Consider the following 24714-nt stretch of genomic DNA (forward strand, 5'->3'; position numbering starts at 1 on the left):
TCTGAGCATTGGCTTTTCAAACTCACAACTACTACCTAAAAGCTTTGGGAGGAGGTTGATGTGACAAAGATCAACAACAACAGATCTGACCTGCACGTGTATGGTGGAGATGAAGGAGGAAAGTAGTATATAAGGAAGAAGGAGCTCTAAGAAAAAGGATCGGAGATCTTACCAGATAAAACATTGTAGCAATCTGAACTAATTTTGTAACCATTGTCACTGTCACTCAAGAAATAACAAGTTGAAGCTCCTCGAACTAATGCCGAGGATTGAATTGCTTGCTCAAGTCCATATTTGTTTTACTTATTCATTCTCTAAATCATCTTCAACTGTTGTTACACTCATTAAAGCTTAGTTCTTCTACCCACTATCTACAAATTTATTGTATTGGGCTTGCTGAGTTTGAATTCACTTATCCCTTAAGAACAGTGCTCAAACCCAATCCCTACAATATATATACATGGTTACTTAACTATACCTTATTTGTTTGTTATGAACTTTATAAGCTGGTAGCTCAATTGATGGCTTATACTATTTTCCACGAAAATGTATAGGTTCAAATCATCCTCCCTATTGTATATATCAAATTATTTTTTTAAAAAAAACCTTCTTCGTCTTTGCTTTCTATTGGGGTTGTGCAAAAAAATTATTGTTGGAACTTTTTAAAGTTTGATGACAATAAAAAATTTTTAACCAAAAAAAGCTTTTACCCATCAAGGTAATCTTATAAAAATTGAAATATTCTCTAACTGTTATTAACAGAATAATTAATGTGTTGGTTTACTTCAAATCTCAAAAGAATGGAGTATCATTTTTTTTAAAAGTTTTAGAGCAAAGTTTAATTTAACCAAGTATCAAGAAATATACTTCTAAAAATAATTATCAAGAAATATAACTCCATCTATCAAAAAAAAGAAAAGAAAAAGAAATATAATTCCAAAAAAAAATTATATATTCTAAAAATTAAAAAAAATGCTATATTCACAATATTTTTACAAATTTTTTATAACATATTTTAAATGGTAGATTGTTATTGGCCGTTATTGGATAAACAAGTAATTTTGGTAGTGTATTCAAATTATAACCAATAACAATTTACTATTAAAATTTATTGTAAAAATGTGATATAGGTAACACTTTTTTTTTTTAAATTAAAAAAAAAAAGTTTTGGAGAAAGAAATATTTTACACAAAAAAAAAAAGAGCTGTAAAAAGATTGAAAGACGGATAGGATATGAAAAAGTACAGAAAGTGATGCGGCCTCAAATTCTGAAAGTTTTGTTTTGGGCCTAAACATCTGTCGTTAATATAATTCCCACGACTTATCCATCAATTCAACACTCCTATCCCAACTTCCAAAGCACCATAAACCAAAAACAGTATTCTAATAAAAAAAACCCTAGAATTAGAATCTAAAAGAAAAAGTAACCGAAATCACAATCGTACTAGCAAGAACAACAACACAACAATCTTTGCGATTTAGATGATAGAATTGGCCTGAGAATTCTTGGTTGGACAATTTTCGGAACCAGAAATGGGTGCGAGCCGCAAACTTCAGGGCGAGATAGATCGAGTTCTCAAGAAGGTTCAAGAAGGCGTCGATGTGTTCGACAGTATTTGGAACAAGGTCATCGATTCACGCAATCTGCGCTGTGATAATAATGCAGCAATTGCTTCGAATTTTTGATTGATATTATTATTATTATTTTTTGTTGTTGGAAATTTAGGTTTACGATACGGATAATGCGAACCAGAAGGAGAAGTTCGAGGCGGACTTGAAAAAGGAGATTAAGAAATTACAGAGGTACAGAGACCAAATAAAGACGTGGATTCAGTCTAGCGAGATCAAGGACAAGAAGGTCTCTCTCTTTCTCTTTCAATTTTGTGTTTTTGGCTAAATTATTAATTACACACTTTAACTTTGCTCGAAATTCAATCTAGGTGACCTAAAAACGTCTTAGTTTTAGAAATTAAAAAAAATACCTAAATTATGTTGTTTTGGGACACCCTTCTAATGGGAGGACACCGTCTGACATTTGGAATTTGACACGGTCGTGTTTGATGAGGTGTATTTGGAGGGAACTTTTGAGGATGTGGAGAGCTTGGGGGGATCAGCTCCTTGCCAATGAGTTCAAATGTATCTTATCAAGTTTGATCACACTGAAAAAATGAGTGTTAAGTTTAATATGAGATAATTCTAGGTTGTGTGTGAGAGTAGCAAACTAGCAATTAATCTTTGTAACACGTCAAAATATCTTTGTTGTTGTTGTTGGGTAGGCTATGATATATTGATCTGAAACATGTTAATATTGCAATTATGGATTTGTTCTTTTTGATTTGAAGATGACAATTAATTCTTTTTCTTTTGATACATGTTGACGTAGGTTAGTGCCTCTTATGAGCAGGCTCTCGTGGATGCTCGCAAACTTATTGAGCGTGAAATGGAAAGATTTAAGATCTGTGAAAAGGAGACTAAGACAAAAGCATTTTCTAAAGAAGGACTGGGTCAACAACCTAAAACTGTAAGCAGTACATTTTGTGATGCCTTGCCTGATGACCTGATGTTGTGTTAAAGTTGAGAAATGCTGTTTGTAAGATTTTTATGTGGCCTTCCAAATTGAAAACTTTCTTTTTTGGGCTAGTGTGATGACAGATCTGCAAGCGGCAATGACCTGTGTCTTGTCCAATTTTAATAATGGGACAATTGCTCACCTTTGTCTGCTAGCTTTGCATATGCTAATACAGTTTTTTCTAACATAATATGAGAGTTTGCCTTCTTTTTTGCTTGATGGTGACAGACACAATGCACGTGCTTCTTGTCACACGTTTTCTCTCGCTCTTCAATATGTATATCTGTATGTATGGTTAGAGCTCTAGAACTTCCTTTCCTCTGGAGCAATTTTGGATAGTGAAAGTGGTTGCTGAGGTGGCACCATTGAATAAATTAACTATACCTTTCCTGGAGCTGTATTGCTTTTGGTGCAGTGTCTAACCATGGGCAAATTTGATAGTGTAGATATCTGGGGTTGAGAATTGTTTTGGTTCCAACATTTTCTTTCCACATATACTTGTAGATCTTGTTTTGCCTCTCATGTCACAGTTATGCATTTTTTAGAAGGATAAATAGGAGAATGTTTGCAAATAGCATATTATTCAGGTCTTTTTTGTTAAACTTAGTAGTTGTTAATGTTTGTTTTTGCAGCTGGTGGAGTATCTTCACTTGAATTCACAAGATCATCTCTTATGTTTTTTTTTTTTTTTTTCTAGAAATCATTTTCTTGTTTCTTACATAAAGTGTACCTTGTACTTTACATCTTAAAGTGAAACAAATATTTATTACCCATTAAAAGCATGTGTATGTAGTTCTATAATCCGCTAGAAAAGTTTTTGCAGATCACTTTACTTTACTTATATTTTTTGGTGATAGGATCCAAGGGAGAAGGCTAAATCAGAGACAAGGGATTGGTTGAACACTGTGGTATGAAATTAAGCCTTTTGATTCATATGACTTGTCTAATTCTAGCTTGTATGTGTTTGTGAATGCTGCATGCATATTTACTGACTTGTTTCATTACTAGCTTACATGTGTTGTGCATGGTGCGTGCTAAATGTCACCGGCTTGTTTTTTCCACCATGTATTCGATGGCTTGTTTCGTTACTTGTTTGTACTCTTTTTGGACCATGTTGTTTGGTCCTTCTTAGTAAGTGCAACTTCTTAGAAAATCTACAATATGTTGATCTGTCAACATAAATTTTACATTTTACATGGTCAGATTGCGTACTCTTGTTATTGTATCTATCTGAAATATTATTCAGTAAATAATTTTGTGATGTATTCTGTTCCTAAGTAGGTTGGGGAGTTGGAGTCTCAGATTGATAGCTTTGAAGCTGAGTTGGAGGGGCTATCTGTTAAGAAGGGAAAGACTAGGCCACCAAGACTGGTAGGACAAACACATACTTTATAAATGTTTTTTTGTTGGTTTTGTTTTGTTTTTTTTCCTGAGCCTCAACAGTTTTTGGTTTTTTTGTATGGCAGACACATTTAGAGACATCCATTACCCGGCACAAGGCTCATATTATGAAGTTGGAACTAATCTTGAGGCTACTGGATAATGATGAACTGAGTCCTGAGCAGGTTAATGATGTTAAGGACTTTTTGGAAGACTATGTGGACCGTAATCAGGTCTGTAGTGCTTCATATTCAAGTTTGTTTTCTTCTCATTGCTATTGTAAGCTGTATAATTTAGATTAAATACACTCTGTCAAGAGTTTCTGTAATGCCTCTTTTTAATTTTTTACTCATGTGATATCCTATTTAATCAGGAATATTTGTTTAACCTTTCCTTTTATATCTCTTATTTCAGAGTTATTTTGACTAACTTTTTTATTTTTAATTTTTGGCAGGAGGATTTTGAGGAATTTAGTGATGTTGACGAGCTTTACAGCACGTTACCATTAGACAAGGTGGAGTCTCTTGAAGATTTGGTTGCAATTGGTCCTCCCAGTCTTGTTAAGGTAATTATTTATTATTTTATTTTATTTTATCACACAGTATGTATTTTCTGATTTCGAATATCTAGTTGAAGTTTGGAAGATATTTTCTTAGCTGTTGTAATGTAGATTTTTTAAAACGATTGATTTAATATCTCTTCCAATTGAGGTTGATTTATAGGTTAAGTTGGAGAAGCTGACATCTTTATTTATTTATTTATTTTGTTGATAAGTTGGAGAAGCTGACATCCTTTTACATTAACCTTTTGTCTAGTAATAGAGTTTGCCATAACTACATAAGCTTCAGTAAAGGCCAAGTTGAGTTGGTTTTTCTGATTGCCAGAACTGTGCAAAATCAGAGTTTGGCTGGGTGATTTCAGGGCATATTGATTTGACAGTACTAGATTCAATTAATTCAATTTTCTGTTCTTTATGGTATTTTAACTCATTTCCTGGTCTATTATGGAGTGCCCTACCATTTTTTTTGGCAAAATATCTCTCATTTTGGTTAGTATTTCTGAACTTTAGGACATGAGGTGATGCATTAGGTTCTCTGAAAACCCAATTTAATTGTGTTTTTGGCAGGGTACACCTGTTCTTAGCTTGAAGACATCATTGGTAGCATCAGCACCTCAAGTGCCTGTAAGTGTTTCTATGTATCTTTGACAAAGACATTAATCCTGAACCAATATGGTTGAAGGTATGGATTAATGACTTTTGACTCAATGGAACTTCCTCCTCTTACAACAATGGGTGAAGGGTGAGTCTTGGGTTTAAAACCCGCTGGATGTGTGTGTAACTTACCAATAAAAAAGGGTCTAGCTTTGCACTCTCACTGTTTTGATTACAGGAGCATTATTCGTTAGGTTTGATGGGAAAAACATTTAGATTTTTTTAATATAAAAATGGTTCTTCCTTTCACTTATCACGAAAGAGAAAGGTCATAACCTAGTGTAGCATGGGGCACATGGAATCCCATATGAATCAGTGAGGGCCACCTTCGAGGCCAAAGGTTCTGGGGCTGATTGATAGTGAAGTAGTACTGTGAAGGAAGGCTGAAAAGAACCCCCCATCTGGGCATGAAATAGAGCATGAAACTGTAAGCTCCCAATTAGTAGGAGCTTCCCAGGGCTCTGCCATTGAAAATGTTGGTTTTCACTGCCCAGATTAATTGATTGATAATGGTCATTTCTTATTAACTTAGTTAACTTGCATGCTTGTATGTTAGCAATGCTGCAGTCCGCCATGATGGCAGTTCTTTTGGGTTTCTCACGGACAGTGGTAGCTGCGGAAAAGCCCCCATTCTTGCTCCTCATATGAGACTTGAGAGCATTTGCGTAAGTAGGATGGTCAAAAAAAGAGGCAAGGCATGTTTAGTAGTAGGTTCCTTCAAGTTTCAGTTTGGTCAACGCACTACATCTTCCAATTTTCGCATTGGAATTAACAAAGAAATTTATTTATATTATACAGAGAACCATCCCACACATCATCCACACCCCCCCCCCCCCCCCCCCCCCCCCGGGGCGCGGGTGCAGCTGTTCTTTTCTTTTAAGTTTTAATATGTGACAAAATGTGGGTTATATTGTTGCAGGTTAAGTGCATCTAGTTGAAGGGTCCCTTTCAATTGTATAGACTATTGTTGCTGGAATTTTGTTCAGTTTTGATGTCAAATAGTCCTATATATGTGTTATATTCATTTTGGAGGTGCCATCTAACCATATACTAATTAGATTTTTGGTCATATGATATCATATAAGTCCTTCCTCCTCCCTTTCTCACTGGGATGGTTAGGAAGTCTTTTGAGTGGATTAACAACTATCATTGTGTTATTGTGAATAACTCTGGTTCATACATGGGAGTTTTTATTATTTGAGCTGGACTTTTATTATGTATAATTATATGGCTTTTTGATGCCCCACCCCCCATTTTCTTTTGTAATTACTTTTTTTTTTCCTCATTTAATAAGGGTATGGTTTCCTTTCCAGGCCACTGCTGCCCCTAATCAGCAGGGTGTTGTCCAGGAGCAAGTTGAAGATTCAGCTTCCCAGGATAGTAATTCTGATACTGTTGCAAGAACTCCACCTGCCAAAAGTAGTGTAATTGGTTCTTCTGCATTATCAACACCAGTTGGGAGTCATGCAACCCCTATTCTTCCAGGTCATAATTTATCCAGCGTCTCCACTGCTACAGTGAGCCTTCCAGGTTCAGCTTCTGTTCGAGGTGCCATGGAGAACAGTGGTCCTGTCAATTCTTCTTCTCCTTTGAGTCTGCCTACTGCTGCAAAGGAAGAAGATAGTTTTCCTGGCCGCAGATCATCTCCATCTCTTTCTGATACTGGACTTGTAAGGGGCATTGGTAGAGGTGGCCTCTCCAGCCAACCATCAGCTAGTATTCCTCTTAGTCCTAGCAATGTAGTTCCTACCAATGGAGCTGTTGGTGCAGTCCCTACAGCCTCGGACATGGCAAAGAGAAACATTTTAGGAGCTGATGAGAGACTTGGGAGTAGTGGCATGGTGCAGCCTTTGGTTTCCCCACTAAGTAATAGAATTATTTTGCCTCAGGCTGCCAAGGCAAATGATGGAACTGGCTTGATTGATACTAGTAATGTTGGTGATCCTGTAACTATAGGTGGCAGAATCTTTTCCCCTCCTGTGGTCCCTGGTATGCAGTGGAGGACTGGAAGTACCTTTCAGAATCAGAATGAAGCAGTATGTTACTTTGTACCTTTTAAATGCTTATCTTTGATGGCCATCTGAGTATGGGCTTGTAGAGTAGCTTATCTATAATTTGTTTTTGTGTAAGATTTATACGGATCTCCTCCCCTCCCCTTCCTTCACTCCTCAACCTCCACACCCACCCCCCCACCCCCACCAACAAAAAGAAAAAAAAAAGAAAAGAAGAATCATATTTGATTTCTTGCGGTTTAATTTATCAATTTTTTTTAAAAATTTATCTTGAGGGGGTATTAAACTCTTTCCCTTCTCCTTGTTTTCAAATTTTACCCTCCTTTGAACATTACCAAACCATCTCAAGTAGTACATCCATTCATAATAGAGCGACTAAATTTTATGATAGTTGTCAACCTACCACAACCCTTCTTTTTATTGGGCTTGAAACTGTCTCTGAACAAAATTTGTGATACTAAGCACAGGCTTAGGCAGAGTTAGAAGGAAATATAGATGAAATCAAGAGAAAATGAGAGAAAAAAAAAGGCAGATAAGATAAAAATATACAATGAAAGTATTCCACTTAAGGTGCACCTGTCCTGAAGTGGGATGGGGCCTCTCGCTTACTGTCACAATGTAGGTGATACGGGTCACTGTGCTCTACCTCTGTTTGGTGGTGGTGGTAGTGTTGGTGATTGATGTACAAGTGGAGGTTGTAAGATAAGAGGTGATTAAAGTGGTCATGCCCATCTTTTGTCTAACCTGAACTGATTTTGAGTGGTTGATGTCTGGCTGTTAACTTTTTTTTTTTTTTTGGGGGAAGGCTAATAGGGGGTTGTCAGAAAATATCTGTAGTTAAAAATATAATACATATTCTTGTTCATTTAATACCTGCTACTGTACGTTTAACTTACTGATCAATAAAAAAAGATGTAATAATTTTAGGGAAAATTTGTTAGATCCTGTGTCATACCTCAGTTATGCTTTAGTCTCACTGCAGCAGCTTTGAAAAAGAATAAGGAAAAGAGTTTTATACTAAGTAGCTATGCTCACTGGAAATTCATAGTTGTACAAGCAAAGGCTTTCATATGTATTGTTCAATTTAACAGTTTGTGGAACTATTGCTTTTTTGTTCTAAAATAGGCTTTTTAACAGTTATTATTAGGACCATTGCATTTGGATCTCTGCGTATATAGTGCTGCTTTACTATGATCTTCCTAAGTTTCACCAGTAATGGTTCTGTCTGTAGTTTCCATTTTGGACCTCTATGTGTGTATGCATGGGTTTTTGTGTGACTAGTATCATAAAAAAATGTGTTAAATGAAGCAGGAATCCTAATGAATGCTTAAATATTGATTTGGTCTAAATTCCACTATTCACAAGGCTTACACACAAAATGCTTTAACATTGATAGTAATTTGGACATGAATTCATCATATTAGCGAACGATGATCATTTTTCTGATGCTTTGGTAGCCACTAAGGTTTGAGGAAATCTTCAAGCTAGCTCAGTTGTGGTCTATTATTCCAAATACTCCAAATTATTTACTAAAGAACTGTTTTTGCAAGTAGTATGAGTATTCGCAACATTACTGTCTACTATAAGATACTTCAGGTATCTTTTTTTTTTCTCCACTTTGTTTGTAGAGTTATGACAACCCTAACCTCTTTAGTGTACTTGGTGCCAATGGGGTCTAGCTCAAATGGCACCTCTGGGCCATAAGAAAGGGTGTAGGTGAAGGTTGTGAGTTCAAAACCTACTTGTTGTGTAAAGTTACCAATAAAAAAAATTCTTTGGAGACAACAATGGGCTACATGCTATATGGGTAAATCTCCAGATTCCTGTGGCCACTTTCTCTAAATTCTGAGAACTTGTGGATAGAGTCTATGCATTATTTAGGTGCTACATAGTGTAGGAGCATGGGTGGTTCTCGCTGTTTTTGTATTGAATCCAATTTTTTTCAACTGGTGGTAGAGGAAGGGGGACGGTATATTTCTTTAAGGATCTTTGAGCAGAGTAGGTACTTCATGAAGTCGGTCTTCATGGGTAAGAATGCGGCACAATGGCTGATGAAGAGTACAGAATAGATAGTCGTGGGGTTTAATCCGAAGTATTTTTATACGTTTAGGGATGGTGATGTAGCATACACCCTCCAACGGAGTTCCAACTCTTTTGGGTTGTTCCATCTTTTGACTGAACTTAAAGTGGGAGGGTCTAGGAGGTCCATTATCATTCCAGTAGGCAGAGCAAAGAATGTATGGAGGGTTTTTGGGTTAGAGCTAAGGAAGTTGTTGGAACTTGATAACTATGTCAATGGTGGGACTGGGCATTCAAAATTTGTGGCTCGGCTTTATAAGGATAACTCAGGGGTTCATCCTTTTAAATCTTATGCCGATACGGTGCGCGGGCATTAGGTGCAGGTAAGGGACAGAAATCAGCCACATCTGTTAAGTGCCCATGGTAAAGGGAAATTGCAACTAGGGGAGAAAAAGGGGGAGAAGCAGAACCTAGTACTTGAACATAGATTGCTGAGCGAAACTCCGGTGAGCTTCCCAGGTCAGATGGACTCTCGGCGCAGCACAGAGGCATGTAATTTTGAAAAGACAAAACTGGTAGAAAAAAAAAAGGAGATCCCCATTGTATTTCAAATCAAATTGGATTGATCATGTTTCTAGAAAAAAAGGTGAACTGAGGAACTCTGACTGGACAGGAATAGGCTTGATTGTAGAGCTGAATGGAGAAGGAAAAAGGTGTGTGTCATGGAAGAAAGGAGGACTGAGGAGTTCTATATGGGTCACTAGGGATCAGAGGGAGCACGTGGGGGGGGGGGGGGTCCTAGTGGGTCACGGGTTCACTTAAATGTGGTGGGCTCAGATCAAGCTCAAGTGGGCCTTTTTGTGACCCCTGATCTTGAGCCCACTGGCCCTTTTTGGATGGTAGTGGGTTTAAGCCCATCTTTGAGTGACCCAAGCTCCTTAAATATGGAAGCCCACACATCGGCGATGTCCAAAGCATCTCACGAAGCTTTGGTTGCTTAGGACAATACTGGTGTTGCTGGGTATTTTACTGAGGTGTCGCCGGTGCCATTAGAGAAGGCCGGTATGGCGCGACACCTAGCATTGAAGACAATGATGAGCCCAGTGGGTCGAACCGAGATGAACAACGGTCCTGCGAAGGCATCGGTGGAGGTCCGTCATCCCTCGTCAGATGGTTTTCATGGCGGGGACTCACTGGTGCCATTGGGTAGGGCCGATCTTGATCTTTTCCACACCACAAGGACAGATTTGATGTCTGTTCCTCTACCCGAGCTTATGGGATGCCCTGCGGAGACTTTGGTGGAGGCTTTTTCTGGTGGGTCTCGCGCCGTTGAGCCTCCGATCACACTAGGTAAGGCAGAAATAGAGGTTGATAGGGCTCTTGCCAAGAAGCTGAAGGCATTGAAGGAAGATATTATTCAGTGGAACCGAAGTGAGTTTGGAAATGTAGAATGTCAAAGAAAAGTCTTGTTGGAGGCTTTGAAATTATTGGATGTTAAGGAAGGGGAGTATGGCCTTTCTGAAGTGGAGTTAGGTGAGAGGGTTTTGTTGAGATCTCAAATCAGAAACCTTATCTCATTGGAAGAAGTCTCGTGGAGACAGAAATTGAGGATGCTTTGCATTAAGGAAGGAGATAACAATACCAATTTTTTTCACAAGGTGGCCAATTCTTGGAGAAGGTATAATCATATTAGTATGTTGGAGGTGAATGGGGTTATTTATGAGGACGAATCCGAGATGGCAAACCAAGCTGTACAGTTTTATAAAAACTTGTACAAGGAGACAGAGGAGTGGAGGCCTTTTGTGGAAGGCCTGGAGTTTGATTAGATACAATGGTTGGAGAGGGATTGGCTCGAGCGAAGGTTTGAAAAGGAGGAGGTTCTTCGAGTGGTCAAGGAATTGGAAGGAGATAAAGCTCCAGGTCCAGATGGTTTCTCTTTGGCTTTCTACCACCATTGTTGAGGAGTTGTGGAAAGAGATGTCTTAGTTGTGTTTGAAGAGTTTTATCAACACATTAAGTTTAAAAAATCTCTTAATGCAACTTTCATAGCTTTAATTCCTAAAAAGAATGGTGCCTCCAATATTCGAGATTTTAGACTTATTAGTTTGGTGGGGAGTGCTTACAAGATTCTGGCTAAGGTGTTGGCAAACCGACTGAAAGAGGTTTTGGATCAGCTGATATCCGAGTCTCAGAACAGTTTTGTGGGAGGTAGACAAATACTTGATTCAGTTCTTATTGCTAATGAATGTGTTGATAGTAGGGTGAAGAGTAAATTAGATATTGAGAAAGCCTATAATCATGTGAACTGGGAAGCGCTCCTTGATTTGTTGAAGAGAATGGGATTTGGGGTGAGGTGGTGTAGGTGGATCCGCACCTGCATCTTTACAGTCCAATTCTCTGTCTTGTTTAATGGGTCTCCAACTGATTTTTTTGGGAGTTCGAGGGGTTTGAGACAAGGGGACGCACTATCTCCTATGTTGTTTCTGGTTATGATGGAGGTCTTCAGTAAGATGATGAAAAGAGCTGAAGGGGCTGGTTTGATTCGAGGGTTTAGGGCTACTGTTTTGCGATGTAGATGAGGAGTAGATTCTATTTGTTTGGATGCTTCTTCTTTGTTTCCAAGCAATGACAGGTTCGGTTGTGGAGTTTGGTGTTTAGATCTTTTGGGATCTCTTGGGTCTTGCCAAGATTGGCTGCGGATACTCTTTTTGGGTGGTGGAATTGGCCTGGAAAGTATTTGTCTAGTATCTGGAATTTAGCTCCATTGTGCTTAATGTGGTGCCTTTGGAGGGAGTGAAATAGGAGGACTTTTGAGGACATGGATAGCTCGGATGCCCAGCTATTGGCTTCTTTTAGTGGCTCTTTGTTTGACTGGTCTAAGACTTGGGGACTCACCTCTAGTGATTTTCTCCCTATGTTCCTTAGCTCGCTCCTGTATAATTAGTATCTTTTCTTTTCTTTTTTTCCTTCTTCTCTTTCTTTTCCCTTAGTAATTTTCTCTCTACCCTATGTTTTTTTGCATAAGGTAGTGTTCTTGAATATGTATCATTATTACTTATCAAAAAAAAAAAAAAAAAAAAAAAATTCTTTACTACGTGGTCATTATTGTCATTCTTTGTGGTTAAAGTAAGTGGTCTTTAGGCCTTTTGATGTTGATTTTCGCAAAAGAATTTCAGTTCACATTTGCGCTATGACCTTTATAAGATTGTCCAATAAAATTTCCAGCGATGTGTGATGTTATTTCTTGGAAAAAACATGGATGATCATTGGAGCTAAGCTATCTTCCTTTTCAGGGTCAATTTCGTGGAAGAACTGAAATTGCACCTGATCAGCGGGAGAAATATGTGCAACGCCTTCAACAAGTGCAACAACAAGGTCACAGTACCCTTCTTAGCATGCCGCCTCTTTCTGGAGGAAATCATAAGCAATTTTCTGCTCAACAGCAAAGCCCACTCTTGCAGCAGGTGCTCTTTCTTGTTTGTTCTTTCAATATTTTTGGTTGTGTTTTGTCTCTAAACCACATTCAACTTCTCATGGGAAAATTTAGTATTGACCAAGATTTTTCAGACTGCAGTTTTGTGATTAATTAGATGGTATGAAGAAAATTTAGAATCAGCATGTCATGTAAGAAATTAGGTTTGGTCTCCAACTTGACATTCATATCATATACACCCACGAAATACAGATTTGTGTTTTCTTTGACAATGATTGTTCTATGACCCAAAAGAGGGTTAAGCTTTAAGTTTTCCACTTTATCACATACCCTATTGTTTAAAGTATAGGGAATATTTTTATTATTTTGAACAGCCACTGTGCAAGCCCTTCAAAAAAAAAAAAAAAATCTAGAAATTTGATATGTCAATACATCAAATGGATTCTCCTTAAAGGTGGATCCTTTTTCATAGAAAGCGATTTTTTGCTGATGGTGTGTCATCATATATTGCAAGTCATCCTATAGCTGGATCAATTCCATTTCGTATATGTAAGCAGTTAATAAACGGGGATAATGATAATAATATGTACATGTTTTGGTTCAAAATAGGTGATGTTGAAGAAAAAAGTTTTTTTTTTTTTTCATGGTTTTGTTCTGTCCACCTTTCTTAATTTTTTATTCTTTTAATGGGGGGCGGTTTTTAATAATTGTACATTTTAAACACAGGGTGAGCTAAAATTGTGGTTTCTTTGCCCAAAAATCTCCTCAAGTTTGGCAAGAGCGAGGAAATATTTGGCCAATTGTTTGTGCATAAAAGTGTTATTTGATGGATAATTCAATTAATCCTTAATTCCAGTTGACTGGGGTCTGCTGAATGAATCCTTTTATAGTCTAATTTCTGTTGATAGATATATATCAGATTTTTGGAAAGAGGATTTAATGTAGTTTTGTGCCTTTATATCTTTCTTTGAATTTTTTTCAATGGCCCCAAAGTTCTATGTAACTTTCCCCATTGATTTCTGTTTTAATTCTGATTTAAAGATTTTTAAAGTTGATTTTTTTATTTATAGGTGGGCCACTTGCCTTTTATGTCTTTGGACCAAAATAACATCTCCTTCCACCATAAACAAGGGGTGGAGGGTGTGTCCATGGTTGTAATCCCATACAAGTGCGTGGTTGTATTTGCCTATCAAAAGAAAGAAAAATAGTGGATATTGTCTTTGTTAAATGAACTGTGTATGATAATGGACTTTTCTATGCATAGTGATGTTTATCATTTCTTCTTTTATAGTTTTTCTACTTTCAATAGCTTTTAGTTTTAGTAGTAGCTCCATGGATGCACCCTTTGAGCTTTCCTATGATTATCGAACTCATTCTGTATGTTACTGTGGATATTTTGTTGAATTGAAATGTTCACTATCTGTATTTTTTGGATTTTTTTTGTACGATTGATGTAATTGTTTTGACATCCAATTATGTGTCCAGTTTAATTCCCAAAACTCATCTGTCTCTCCTCAAGCTGGTCTGGGACTTGGAGTTCAGGCACCAGGTCTCAATAATGTTACTTCTGCCACCTTACAGCAGCAGCCAAATAACATCCATCAGCAATCTAATCAACAGGCATTGATGTCAGGTGGTCCAAAAGATGCTGGTACCTTTCATTTCCTAGTCCTATTATTGTATTTCTTTTCTTCTTTTTGGTTTTTTGTTTTATATTGTTGTGGTGGTGGTTGTGAACCAGTTGCACTCCAAATAAAGAGAAAGCAATAGATCACACGATGGCGCAACCATAGCTCTTTTCTTCTTTTTGGTTTTTTGTTTTATATTGTTGTGGTGGCGGTTGTGAATCAGTTGCACTCCAAATAAAGAGAAAGCAAAAGACCACATGATGGTGCAACCATAGCATGGTTAGAGAAAGCCCAAGAATAAGTATCCATGTTAGTTATTAGGTTTTTATATTTTATTCGGTTATTCTAGAGTTAGTATTTTAGTAATTCTACAATTGTTGGGCATGAGTCATAGTTATGGGCTGTGGGTTTTCTTCATTTAGTTCTTTTGATAATATAATTGTTGGGGGAGGGGGGATTTGAACTTTAGACGTTTATGTTAGAAACACCAAGAGGTGCTAGTTAAGCTACAAGGCTTGTGCATTTTTTTTTTCTATTAATAAGTCCTATTTAGTTTATGGGTCATCATGTATGGACTTTGATTTAATTTAATTAAGGTTTGGTTTAATAGTCAAAAGTAAAGTCCTAGTTCCAGTTCTACTAGGAGAATTCAAGAGTATAGTCTATATAAGTGTCTTATTGTACTAAAAAAATTTAGAGTTGATTAATAAAATTATTGAGTATTGAGGCATGTTGGCCTTAGGGTTCTTTTTTTCTCCCTTTCTTTTCTCTCTTTCTCCTTTTCTTTTCTTGGGTACTATTTACGAATACTGTTCACATGTCTAATAAAAAATTGATTTCTATTTTTATTTTTTATAATTCAATAGTTACAATGGGGATGGGGGATTTGAAACTTGGATGCCTCACTTGGAAACACTAAGAAGTGCCAGTTGAGTTCTATTTTTTTTCTTCTCTTTTCATCCATAAATCCAATATTCTCTCTCTTGATCCCTAACCTTTCTTCTAAAAAGGGTTCTAAACCCCAAAATCTACAAATCCTCCTAATCCTTAGCCCACCAAAACCACACTTAGAAAAAATCCCTTAATTTGTCCTACATCTATTTGGTATGAAAGCTAGAATTCCTAACAAAATGAATTCACCTTCTCACATAACTGGCTCAAAGTCCTTCTTTGTTCCTTTATAGTCTTGAGAAGCTTGTAGTCTTGAGAAAAAGCCCAAAACTAGGACTAATTCTGCATTAGTCATCATCATCTTAGATTACTAACCATTATCTTCTTGATAATTCTATTGCTACAACTGGGTTGGGGTGGGGGGGATTTGAATTCTAGTTCTCCTTATAAAGGTGACTAGTGAATGCCATTGAACTACAAGACTCTTTGCGTTCATTGTTGAAATCTTACCCAAAGCTCATGCCCCCCCCCCCCCCCCCCCAAAAAAAAAAAAGAGAGAGGACCTTCTTAGGGACTGTACTGGACCAAATACTTTTCCTTGGGAACATCAAGTGATTAGTTCTTCTAAAAGCCTCATAAAAAAACAGACACCAAAGTTTCCATTGCAAATAATCTTCCAAATTGACCTAACATCCCCATCCCCTTTGGGATATTACATATCATATAGACCCTCAGATAATCTACCGATCCTAATTTTACTTCAGGTTCCAGTGTTGAATCCTCCCCATCTTCAGATGCTTGACAGATAATAATAAACAGAAACATCCCTATCCTCACCAATTATAAATAAATCAGGATTTAGATTTTTTGAAGCAGTATCCCACACCATATATAGTTTGAAAAGCAAACTTTGCTTCATCTGGGATGGAGCATATATCAAGATCCAGCTGGGAGGGGCAGTTTACTTGACATCAGATACACATACATATGATCGCATTCCTAATATCACCATTCCGTTGTCTAGCAAGCCACCATGCCATATATCAAGCTCTAACTGGGAATCTTGCCAATTTGCCACGTTTGTTTTTGAATAAGCCTTCCCTCTTTTCTTGTAGTATGTTACCCACCTTCATGACATATACTTCGCATCAGTGTTTCTTTTGTACGTATGTGTATATATATGTGCTGAGATTGCACACATATTTTTAACTTACTATTTACAAAAATGAACTTTTGAAAGGTTTAAGAACTGGCGACATTGGCAACCACTGCAGGGTATTATGGCTAGCCTTTATTGTACCACTATCTGATAGAAATAGAACAGATTAATGTTTGTTTATGTATGATGCAGATGTTGGCCATGTGAAGGTTGAGGAGCAGCAGCAACAACAAAATTTACCTGATGATTCAACCATTGACTCTACAACTGGTTCTGGGCTTGGAAAGAATCTCATGAATGACGATGATTTGAAAACCTCCCATGCCATAGATGCTCCGGTATGTTGAACATCTCTAAATTGTCTATTATGCTTTTAGTGTGCTTAGCAATAATATATTAATATCTTTGGTTGTCTATCTTGTTTTATTGATTTCTTAGATACAGTTGATATGCAGAAAAAACTGGTGATGCTTTGGTTGGTTGGTTAATGTGTATGTTTCCTTTAAATAAGCCTCTAGTTCAAAACTGGAAAGACACCCTATATTTTCTCAGTATAGGTCTCCAGGCTCATGATGAATATAATAAACCCAGTAAAGCAAGAATATTTATACTTGAATTGTAGTAACTATCATAATAAAAACCTATTAAAACCTGGTATCAAAGAAGTAAATGATCATGATTTTTAAATGCGTATGCATAGAAGTGGTATTTGGTTTAAAGCATCAACTATAAGATTGTATTTGAATAACTCAACAGTCAATGCATCATGGATTCTTGGTGATGTATGTTGTCTAGTCCCATTAAGTTGGGGGAGGTATAATTTTTTCTGCAACTGGTGTTCTGAGTGGTGCTATTAATATAGAGATGGTATAAGTTTTTCTAGTCTTGAGTAGGGAAAAAAATTATGTCTAGGTACAGACATAATATTGATTTTGAGGAGATGATGCTTAAGTGAAAAATGGTACTTGTATGGAAAAAAGCCAACTGAGATGGAGTTGAGATTCTATGTTGATTGCTGACCTAGTTCAATATTTCTCCTATTTGAGTAATTTAGACATGCTTAAAGGTGGTGATATGCTGCATCATTGGATGAGCTTTTTGTATCTACGACTAGGAAGCACAGACATGGACATGGCGATATGACAATTTCTGAAAAATTAGGACACGACATGGTGGGGGGATACATATATTAATTAATTATTACATATTTTTTTAAGAAATTATTTTTTCATATAATGTTAAGCATGTATCAATTTAAGAGCAATAATGGATAATACTCTGCAATTTCCAAAAAACCAAAGTACACCTCCCCGGCCATGTCCCATTATATTTATAAAAAAAAAAAAAAGGCTTGGACATGCCTGCAGCTGTATCCCAAAGGTGTTTGTGTGTCCCAATGGTGTCCGGTGTCTGACACATCGGACATGGACACGGCAGCCCAAATGAAGTGTCCGTGCTTCTATGATCAAATTATTCACAAGTGTCAATGGCTTTGTAGTGTTGGGAGGTGTAGTTTGAATCTTGCTTAGAAAAAAGCAAAAGGGTGGGGAAAGAAAAGTATGCAAGTTTATGTTTGTGTGTGAGAGTGATAGTTGAAAGTGAATTTTTCCCTGTGCCATAAGAATCTTCTGCTCAGTTATTAATTTTACCATTATACTGTATACCTGATTTTCTTGGGAGACTTCTGTAACAATTTGTATGTATTCATGTATGCATGTAGGTATGACTGGAATTTTCTTTTGTTGCTATATGTGAATTATCTGCTCTGTTTCAATGGAGTACAAATGATTGATTTGTGTGATATACTAATAACTAGTAATAGCATGCTGTGTTTGATAGTTGAGAATTTGAGATGACTAGTAATAGCATGCTGTATTTGATAGTTGTGATTCATGTATGCATGTATGTATGACTGGCATTTTCTTTTGTTGCTGGATATGAATTATCTGTACTGTTTCAATAAAGTGCAAATGGTTGATTTGTGTGAACTATTAATAACTAGCAATAGCATGCTGTATTTGATAGTTGAGATGATTGATGCCAATCTTTTTTCCCATTTCCATTGGAATATTCATCCAGGCCAGATCTGCTGGTGTCAGTGTCCTTTGTTTCAGCCATTGCTTTTCTCTATTTTGAATTATATGCCAATTCTTTATCTTAATGAACAAATTGTGTATGATACATTAGTGATAGTCTCTTGATAAATTAATGTTAAAAGTCACAATGATCTCAGCTGCACGTAAATCCTTGTATGCAGGCTGGGGTATCTGGCTCTTTGATAGAGCCTGCTCAAGTGCCAAGAGATATTGATCTCTCTCCTGGGCAACCTTTGCAAACTAATCAACCTTCCGGAAGCCTTGGTGTTATTGGCCGAAGAAGTGTTTCTGACCTTGGTGCCATTGGTGATAACCTTGGTGGGTCAACTGTAAACTCTGGGGGAACACATGATCAATCATACAATTTGCAGATGCTTGAGGCTTCATATTATAAACTTCCTCTGCCCAAAGACTCGGAACGTGCAAGAAGTTATACTCCAGTATGGATGCCCAACTATCTTCATCTCTTTAAACCCTGTTGACTATAATCTCGAACATGATTTTCTAACTTCCATTCTTTTGCCTTATACAGAGGCACCCTGCAATTACTCCTCCTAGCTATCCTCAAGTACAGGCGCCAATTGTTAATAATCCTGCCTTCTGGGAACGATTAGGTCTTGATGTTCACAACACTGATACGCTGTTCTTTGCATTTTACTATCAACAGGTAGGTACCTAACTGTATCTTTTTGTTTGTATGCAAGTATCCCTGTGATGCCATATCTATGAGCTTGGTCTCAAGTCAGTAATTGTCTGCAGAACACTTATCAACAATATTTGGCTGCGAAAGAGTTGAAGAAACAATCTTGGAGATTTCACAGGAAATATAACACATGGTTTCAACGACACGAGGAACCAAAAGTAGCCACAGATGAATATGAACAGGGGACGTATGTGTACTTTGATTTTCATATTGCCAGTGATGACCCCCATCATGGATGGTATGCAAACTTTTTAGCTTTCTCACCTCTCGGCTTTTTTTGTTTGAAACTTCATTTTGTTGTTGATGTAAGTCTGATTTTATTTCTACATTCTTTTAGAGAGATGCTAAAAAAAAAAAAAAATCTTTTGATCGTTTGTGGACCTTGTCTAGCTTCTAACCTGTTTGTCTCTTTTTACCATGCTTGTCCATGTTGCTATTAGAATTAAGAAGCTACAGTAGGGTCCTTTATGCTGTGCTTTGGATTATGTGTTTAAATTTCATTTTGTGGATTGCAATGTGGTTTGTAGCTTTGTTATAAATGAGGGGTTTGTTGTTAGGAAGTAGAGTTCCTCTTAACCAAGCTTCCTTAGGAAATGGTTGGGGATGTAGTGGAGTGGGATCAATTGTGTAGGTGGGTTATTGGAGCAAAAACTGGCCATGATTGGGGCCAATTGACTACCATGGAAGAGGTTTGAGAATAAGTATCGGGAGTGGGTGGCAAGTTAGGAACTTTGTATTGGGTTGAAGGGTACTGGGTGGGGGGCTTGCTTTCGGAATCTTATTTCTGTTTGAGCTTTCCTAGATCAAGAATTGGAATTTTTTCATTTGATGTATTATAGTCATGCGTACCAACTAATGCTTCGATTGAGAATTCATAAAGGAATGGAATGGAATGGGTAAATTATATAGGAAGGGGATGGATTGGAATAAGTATCGGGAATGGAAAGGAATGAAATGTAAATAATATTGTTTGGGAGTACTATGAGAAGGAATGGAAAGGAATAATTTTATAATTACATTACTGTTATACCCTTTGCTTTTATATATAAAAGTAAATATTTGTTATATTATTATTATTATTATTACTAGGTTTAATTACCATTTTGGTCCTTAACCTTTGCATCATGTTTCAAAATGGTCCTTAACTTTTCAAATGTATCATTTGGCTCTTAAACTTTTGTTCCTGTTTCAAAATATTCCTTGCCGTCAAATAGTGGATGGAAAAGTCTGATGTGGCAAATGGTGAGATTAAAACAATAATTTTATGCTGACTGGATGTCTCTCAGAATGCCATGTGAACACACCTATCTCTAAGGCCACAACTACCTTGAATTAGCCATAGAAAAGGCCACGGCCACCTTGAATTAGCCATGTAGTGTGGGGGATTCTGTGATTGAAAGAATGGACAAATGATCAGCTGGGTGGAAGGAATTATAATTGTCAAAGGGTAGACTTACCCTTATTACCTTCTTATAAGCGGATCATTGTGGTAGATGGGGCAATTCCCTCGAAGAAGTATTCGGGGTAATAGGGTTTAAAAAAGGTTATACTTTGTCAGGTGAGCTTTGTGAAGGATACTAAGGATGCTAACTGTGGACATCTTGGTTAAGTGGATCATTGTGGTAGATGGGTGCCATGTGTGTAAATCTAGTGGTGAGTCTATGATTACTTGCTACTTCATTGTCTTGTTGCTAAAGACCTTTGGTCTTGTCTCTTTACGGTATTTAGGGTTAAATGGGTGAAACCTCAAAAGGTGGTTGTTGTGTACCTCTGTTGGCAAGGAATTTTCGGACTTTGGACAGCAAAGGAACAGTACAATTTGGATTTTAGCCCTATTTGTTTTATGTGGACAATTTTTTTTTTTTTTGATAAGTAAGAAAGATATATATTAAAAGCTACCTCATGAAAACACAATGCAGAACAGAGAAAACAGAGAAGGAAACAAACAAAAAGAGAGAAGAAAAAGAAAAGAATAAGAAAACAAACGGAGACAACAAAAAGCAAATTAATTTCAGAGAAGAGAACTAAGGAACAAAGGGATAGAATCACTAGAGGTGAGTCCCCAAGCCCTAGACCAATCAAAAAGAAAGCCGTTAAAGTAAGCGAGCAACTGGTCATCAGACTTGTCCCTATCCTCGAAAGTACGCCAATTACGCTCTCTCCAAATACACCACATTAGGCACAACGGAGCTAGATTCCAAACGCCAGAAGAGTGCTTTCCAAACCAATTCCACCAACCGAAAAGCATATCTGCAACCGATCTTGGCAAAACCCAAGAAATCCCAAAGGATCTAAAAACCATGCTCCACAACAGATAAGCTTTGTCACAATGGAGAAGCAAATGATTCACCGACTCCCCGTTACAACGGCACAAAATGCACCAATCAACAAAATCGAATCCTCTATACCGCAAAATATCCCCTGTAAGAATCTTCTCCCAAGCCGCAGTCCAAACAAAGAAGGAAACGTGAGTAGGAGCCTTAGCCTTCCAAATACCTTTCCAAGGAAAGGTAGTAGGCAGGGAGCTTCGGAGCTTATTGTAGAACGAGCGGATGTCAAAAACCCCTTTCTTCGACAATTTCCAAACCATGCGGTCTCCTTGCTCAGATTGAGGTAAGTTAGAACCCATGGTTTGAAGGAAATCATCCACCACACCTATCTCCCAATCATTTGGATTTCTAAGTAAAAGAACCTTCCAACTTCTCCGAGCCTCGGTCCCCAAACGTTCAAGAGACGAGGCCACCGAAGCCTCTCTATTAGAAGCAATCCCGTACACTACCGGGAAAGATAGATGGAGTGGTGAGTCCCCACACCACTGGACAATTTGGAGAGAGAAATAATCACACTTCAATGGCATTTGGGTTGTCTACTATGGAGCTGAGATTCTTATTTCTACAGACTTTATAGGAGTGATTCTATACATAGTTATATGTGTGTGTGTGTTGCTATTGTAGCTTGCTTTTTATCAGTTCTATTTTACATTACCTGGTTTTAGGATGTGAGGGATACTTTGTTCCTCTTGTTCACTTGTTTTAAGTGTTACTTATATTTTGTTTTGTTTTTATCTCTGCTTCTTTTTCTCTCTCTTTCTCTCTCTCGTTTTTAAGTTAAAATATGTATTTGTGATTTCCATGTTGTTTCATTATATGGATATTGCCATTCAGGTGTCAAAGGATCAAGACAGAATTCACTTTTGAGTACAACTATCTTGAAGATGAACTTATTGTATAGAAGATCTAAATAGCATTAAATATGTTGTTGACTTCCAGGTTAGTATCATGTGAACTATGTTTTGCTAAGTTTTCAAACAGTTCTTTCAGTCGGTTAGACTTATAACTGATTGATCATGTTCCTGCTAACTCAACCTTGCTCATAAATTATCACAAAAATTGGCATCATTTGTTCATTCTCTCTCTCTCCCTTTGATTTATTGATTCAGCTTAAGACTATTCACCTCAAACTATAGTTTTCAATATTGTACGATACGTATCGTATCATGTGTAAAAAGTTCCGTATTGTATCGGCGTATAGTAAGTGCTCGTGAATTGTACGATACAAGATACAATGTGTATCGAATGAATCGTAATGTATCGTAAAATTGTACGTATTATATGATACATAGACAAATGTTTTAAAATGGTATTTTTTGTTAAAATTTGTACTTTTATTTCAATCTAACAAGTTGTTAGACTTGTTTTAAACACAAAATTATTAGGTTACTTAATTTAACCTAATAAAATAATATATTCATAAGTTTTTTTTCCGCCTCTTTCTCCTACAAAATTTGTACTACACAGTACACACTTACACTTCACTTTAATAATTACAAATTTATTTTCTATTCTATGAGTAAGATATTAATTGAAAATATAATTAATTTTTGGGTCATTTGTAATATATTATCACTTCTGAATTTAAGCAATTTGAATACGTATGTTATGAACATGCGCTAGTTTGATTTATTTAGTTAGCTTGTTAAATATTATTACATAAGTGATGAATAAATTAGTCATTATCTATTCAAAATTTATAATGAATATACCCTTTATATATGTATATCTATAATTTTTTTTATAAATTTTATTAAGTGTTTGTGAATCTTACAATACACGATACGATACATGATATGGAAAAATCAAAAATCGATTCACGATACGATTCACATTTTGACAACCATGCCCCAAACTTCTGTGCCAGAGTTTTGACATGTAAGCCAGAACCAAAAGTGATCTTGATAGTTATCTTTATCACATCCTTTAAAAAAAAAATTGATAGGTAACAAACTGAATTCTATCCAAATTTGTGACACTGATTCAATTATCTCGGTTCAATACCGGCAAATGTTGAACTTATGCAATCTGATTGCTGAGAGCCTGAGACTGTGTAATGACGAAGGAACAATTTAACTACCTGATATGAATAATTTTCTTGCCATGCCCTATTTGTCTATGTATATGGTTCTTATCGAATATTCTTTCATCTGTTTTATTTTCTGCATAAATTTTTGAAGTCACTTGTCTCTTTCCGGAAAGTAGAAACTGAAAAATATTCCTCTGCATCTTTGTTTATGTACGTTTGATTGTCTCTTTTTTTTTTCTCAATGGAACTCACATGTAAATAGCTTTGGACACTTCAAGCAGTTAAACAGGGGAAATGGAGTTCATTATTAAATACTTTTGGTCTTTTGTTCTTGCAGGTATCATCAGAAATTGGGTTGGGATTTGGGAACTGTTGAGTGCAAAATTATTATCAATCTTGCTCTGGTTGTTGTCAGGGTACAGGTTACTTGGCTTTAACGTTTTCCATATCCATGTTTAGCCTGTTAATCAAGGGGAGATTTTTAGTTGAAGCATTTAATGCATTGGTTATTGTTCCCATATTTTGATATTTCAACTAGCACGATTGCATCATATTAGAAGTATGTTTAAACAAATTTCCTTTGGATCTTAGGTAATAACAACTAATAGTTGTATGGGAAGGAAAATATGAAGGTGGAGGTACTTAAAAGCTTGAAAATATTGTTTCCTGTGCTTTTCAAACTCTTTTTGGGGTTAAAATGCACATTACAAATACGAGCGATACAACTCCAACTTTGGGGAATTTTTTAAATCGGCCTGTTGACTTTTAAGACATGCAATTTACACCCTCGACTATTACCATGATGTCAATTTGCTGCTTTTTGTTGTACTTAGTTACATATTTTTTCATTTATCTGTCTACAATGACGCCCCCCCTTCTCTTATACAAGAAATAGGAAAAAATTAAAATTATGAAAAGAAAAAGGAAAAAATAAGGAAAATAAAAGAAAATAAAAGCCAGTCTCACTCCCTGCTTCCTCCATGTTCTACATGACCCAATCAACACTCCAGGGCTGTAAGTTTTACAATCTAGTCACCAGCGGGCCCCCCACCCCCTTCCTTTTTTTCTAGCTGCCACTTGTCAACATTGCTCAATTTGCATGTTTAGAGACTTGGATACTCATCTCTCACTCCTTTGATTCTCTGGTTGAGACCTTTGATTCCTACCATGGCAGCTATTGTCGATCAGAGTCTGTCTCACCATCTTTGTTTATCTGTCCACTGCTTGCTACCTAACCCAAGCTTGAAATTTC

At 36.8% G+C, this 24714-nt stretch overlaps 1 protein-coding gene across 3 annotated transcripts; it reads left to right on the forward strand.

The window, feature by feature from the left end:
- Nucleotides 1-1302: 1302 nt before the first annotated feature.
- On the forward strand, nt 1303-24036 carry LOC126693031 (general negative regulator of transcription subunit 3). 3 transcript variants are annotated; one of them, XM_050388888.1, is made up of 17 exons: nt 1303-1626; nt 1727-1858; nt 2405-2521; nt 3427-3477; nt 3851-3940; nt 4036-4182; nt 4404-4514; nt 5076-5132; nt 6476-7198; nt 12487-12657; nt 14112-14277; nt 16497-16642; nt 18562-18840; nt 18933-19067; nt 19160-19341; nt 22268-22372; nt 23800-24036. In XM_050388888.1, the coding sequence occupies exons 1-16, from the start codon at nt 1534-1536 to the stop codon at nt 22332-22334; spliced, it is 2667 nt and encodes an 888-aa protein (XP_050244845.1). In that variant the 5' UTR covers nt 1303-1533; the 3' UTR covers nt 22335-22372; nt 23800-24036. The 3 variants fall into 3 exon arrangements, with proteins under 3 accessions (XP_050244845.1, XP_050244844.1, XP_050244846.1); XM_050388887.1 differs by having other exon boundaries at nt 1304-1626; nt 2384-2521; XM_050388889.1 differs by lacking the exon at nt 5076-5132 and having other exon boundaries at nt 1305-1626; nt 2384-2521.
- The last annotated feature ends 678 nt before the right edge of the window (nt 24037-24714 follow it).

This window comes from Quercus robur, chromosome 7 (assembly GCF_932294415.1).
Source record: "Quercus robur chromosome 7, dhQueRobu3.1, whole genome shotgun sequence".
In the NCBI taxonomy this organism is placed as follows: Eukaryota; Viridiplantae; Streptophyta; class Magnoliopsida; order Fagales; family Fagaceae; genus Quercus; species Quercus robur.

Excerpts from the sequence above, each read along its gene's own strand:
- LOC126693031 (XM_050388887.1), top strand. The coding sequence starts at position 1,534 with ATGGGTGCGAGCCGCAAACTTCAGGGCGAGATAGATCGAGTTCTCAAG. Across the intron at positions 19,068-19,159 it reads TTGCATTTTACTATCAACAG|AACACTTATCAACAATATTT; the intron begins GTAGGTACCTAA and ends AATTGTCTGCAG. Across the intron at positions 19,342-22,267 it reads GATGACCCCCATCATGGATG|GTGTCAAAGGATCAAGACAG; the intron begins GTATGCAAACTT and ends ATTGCCATTCAG.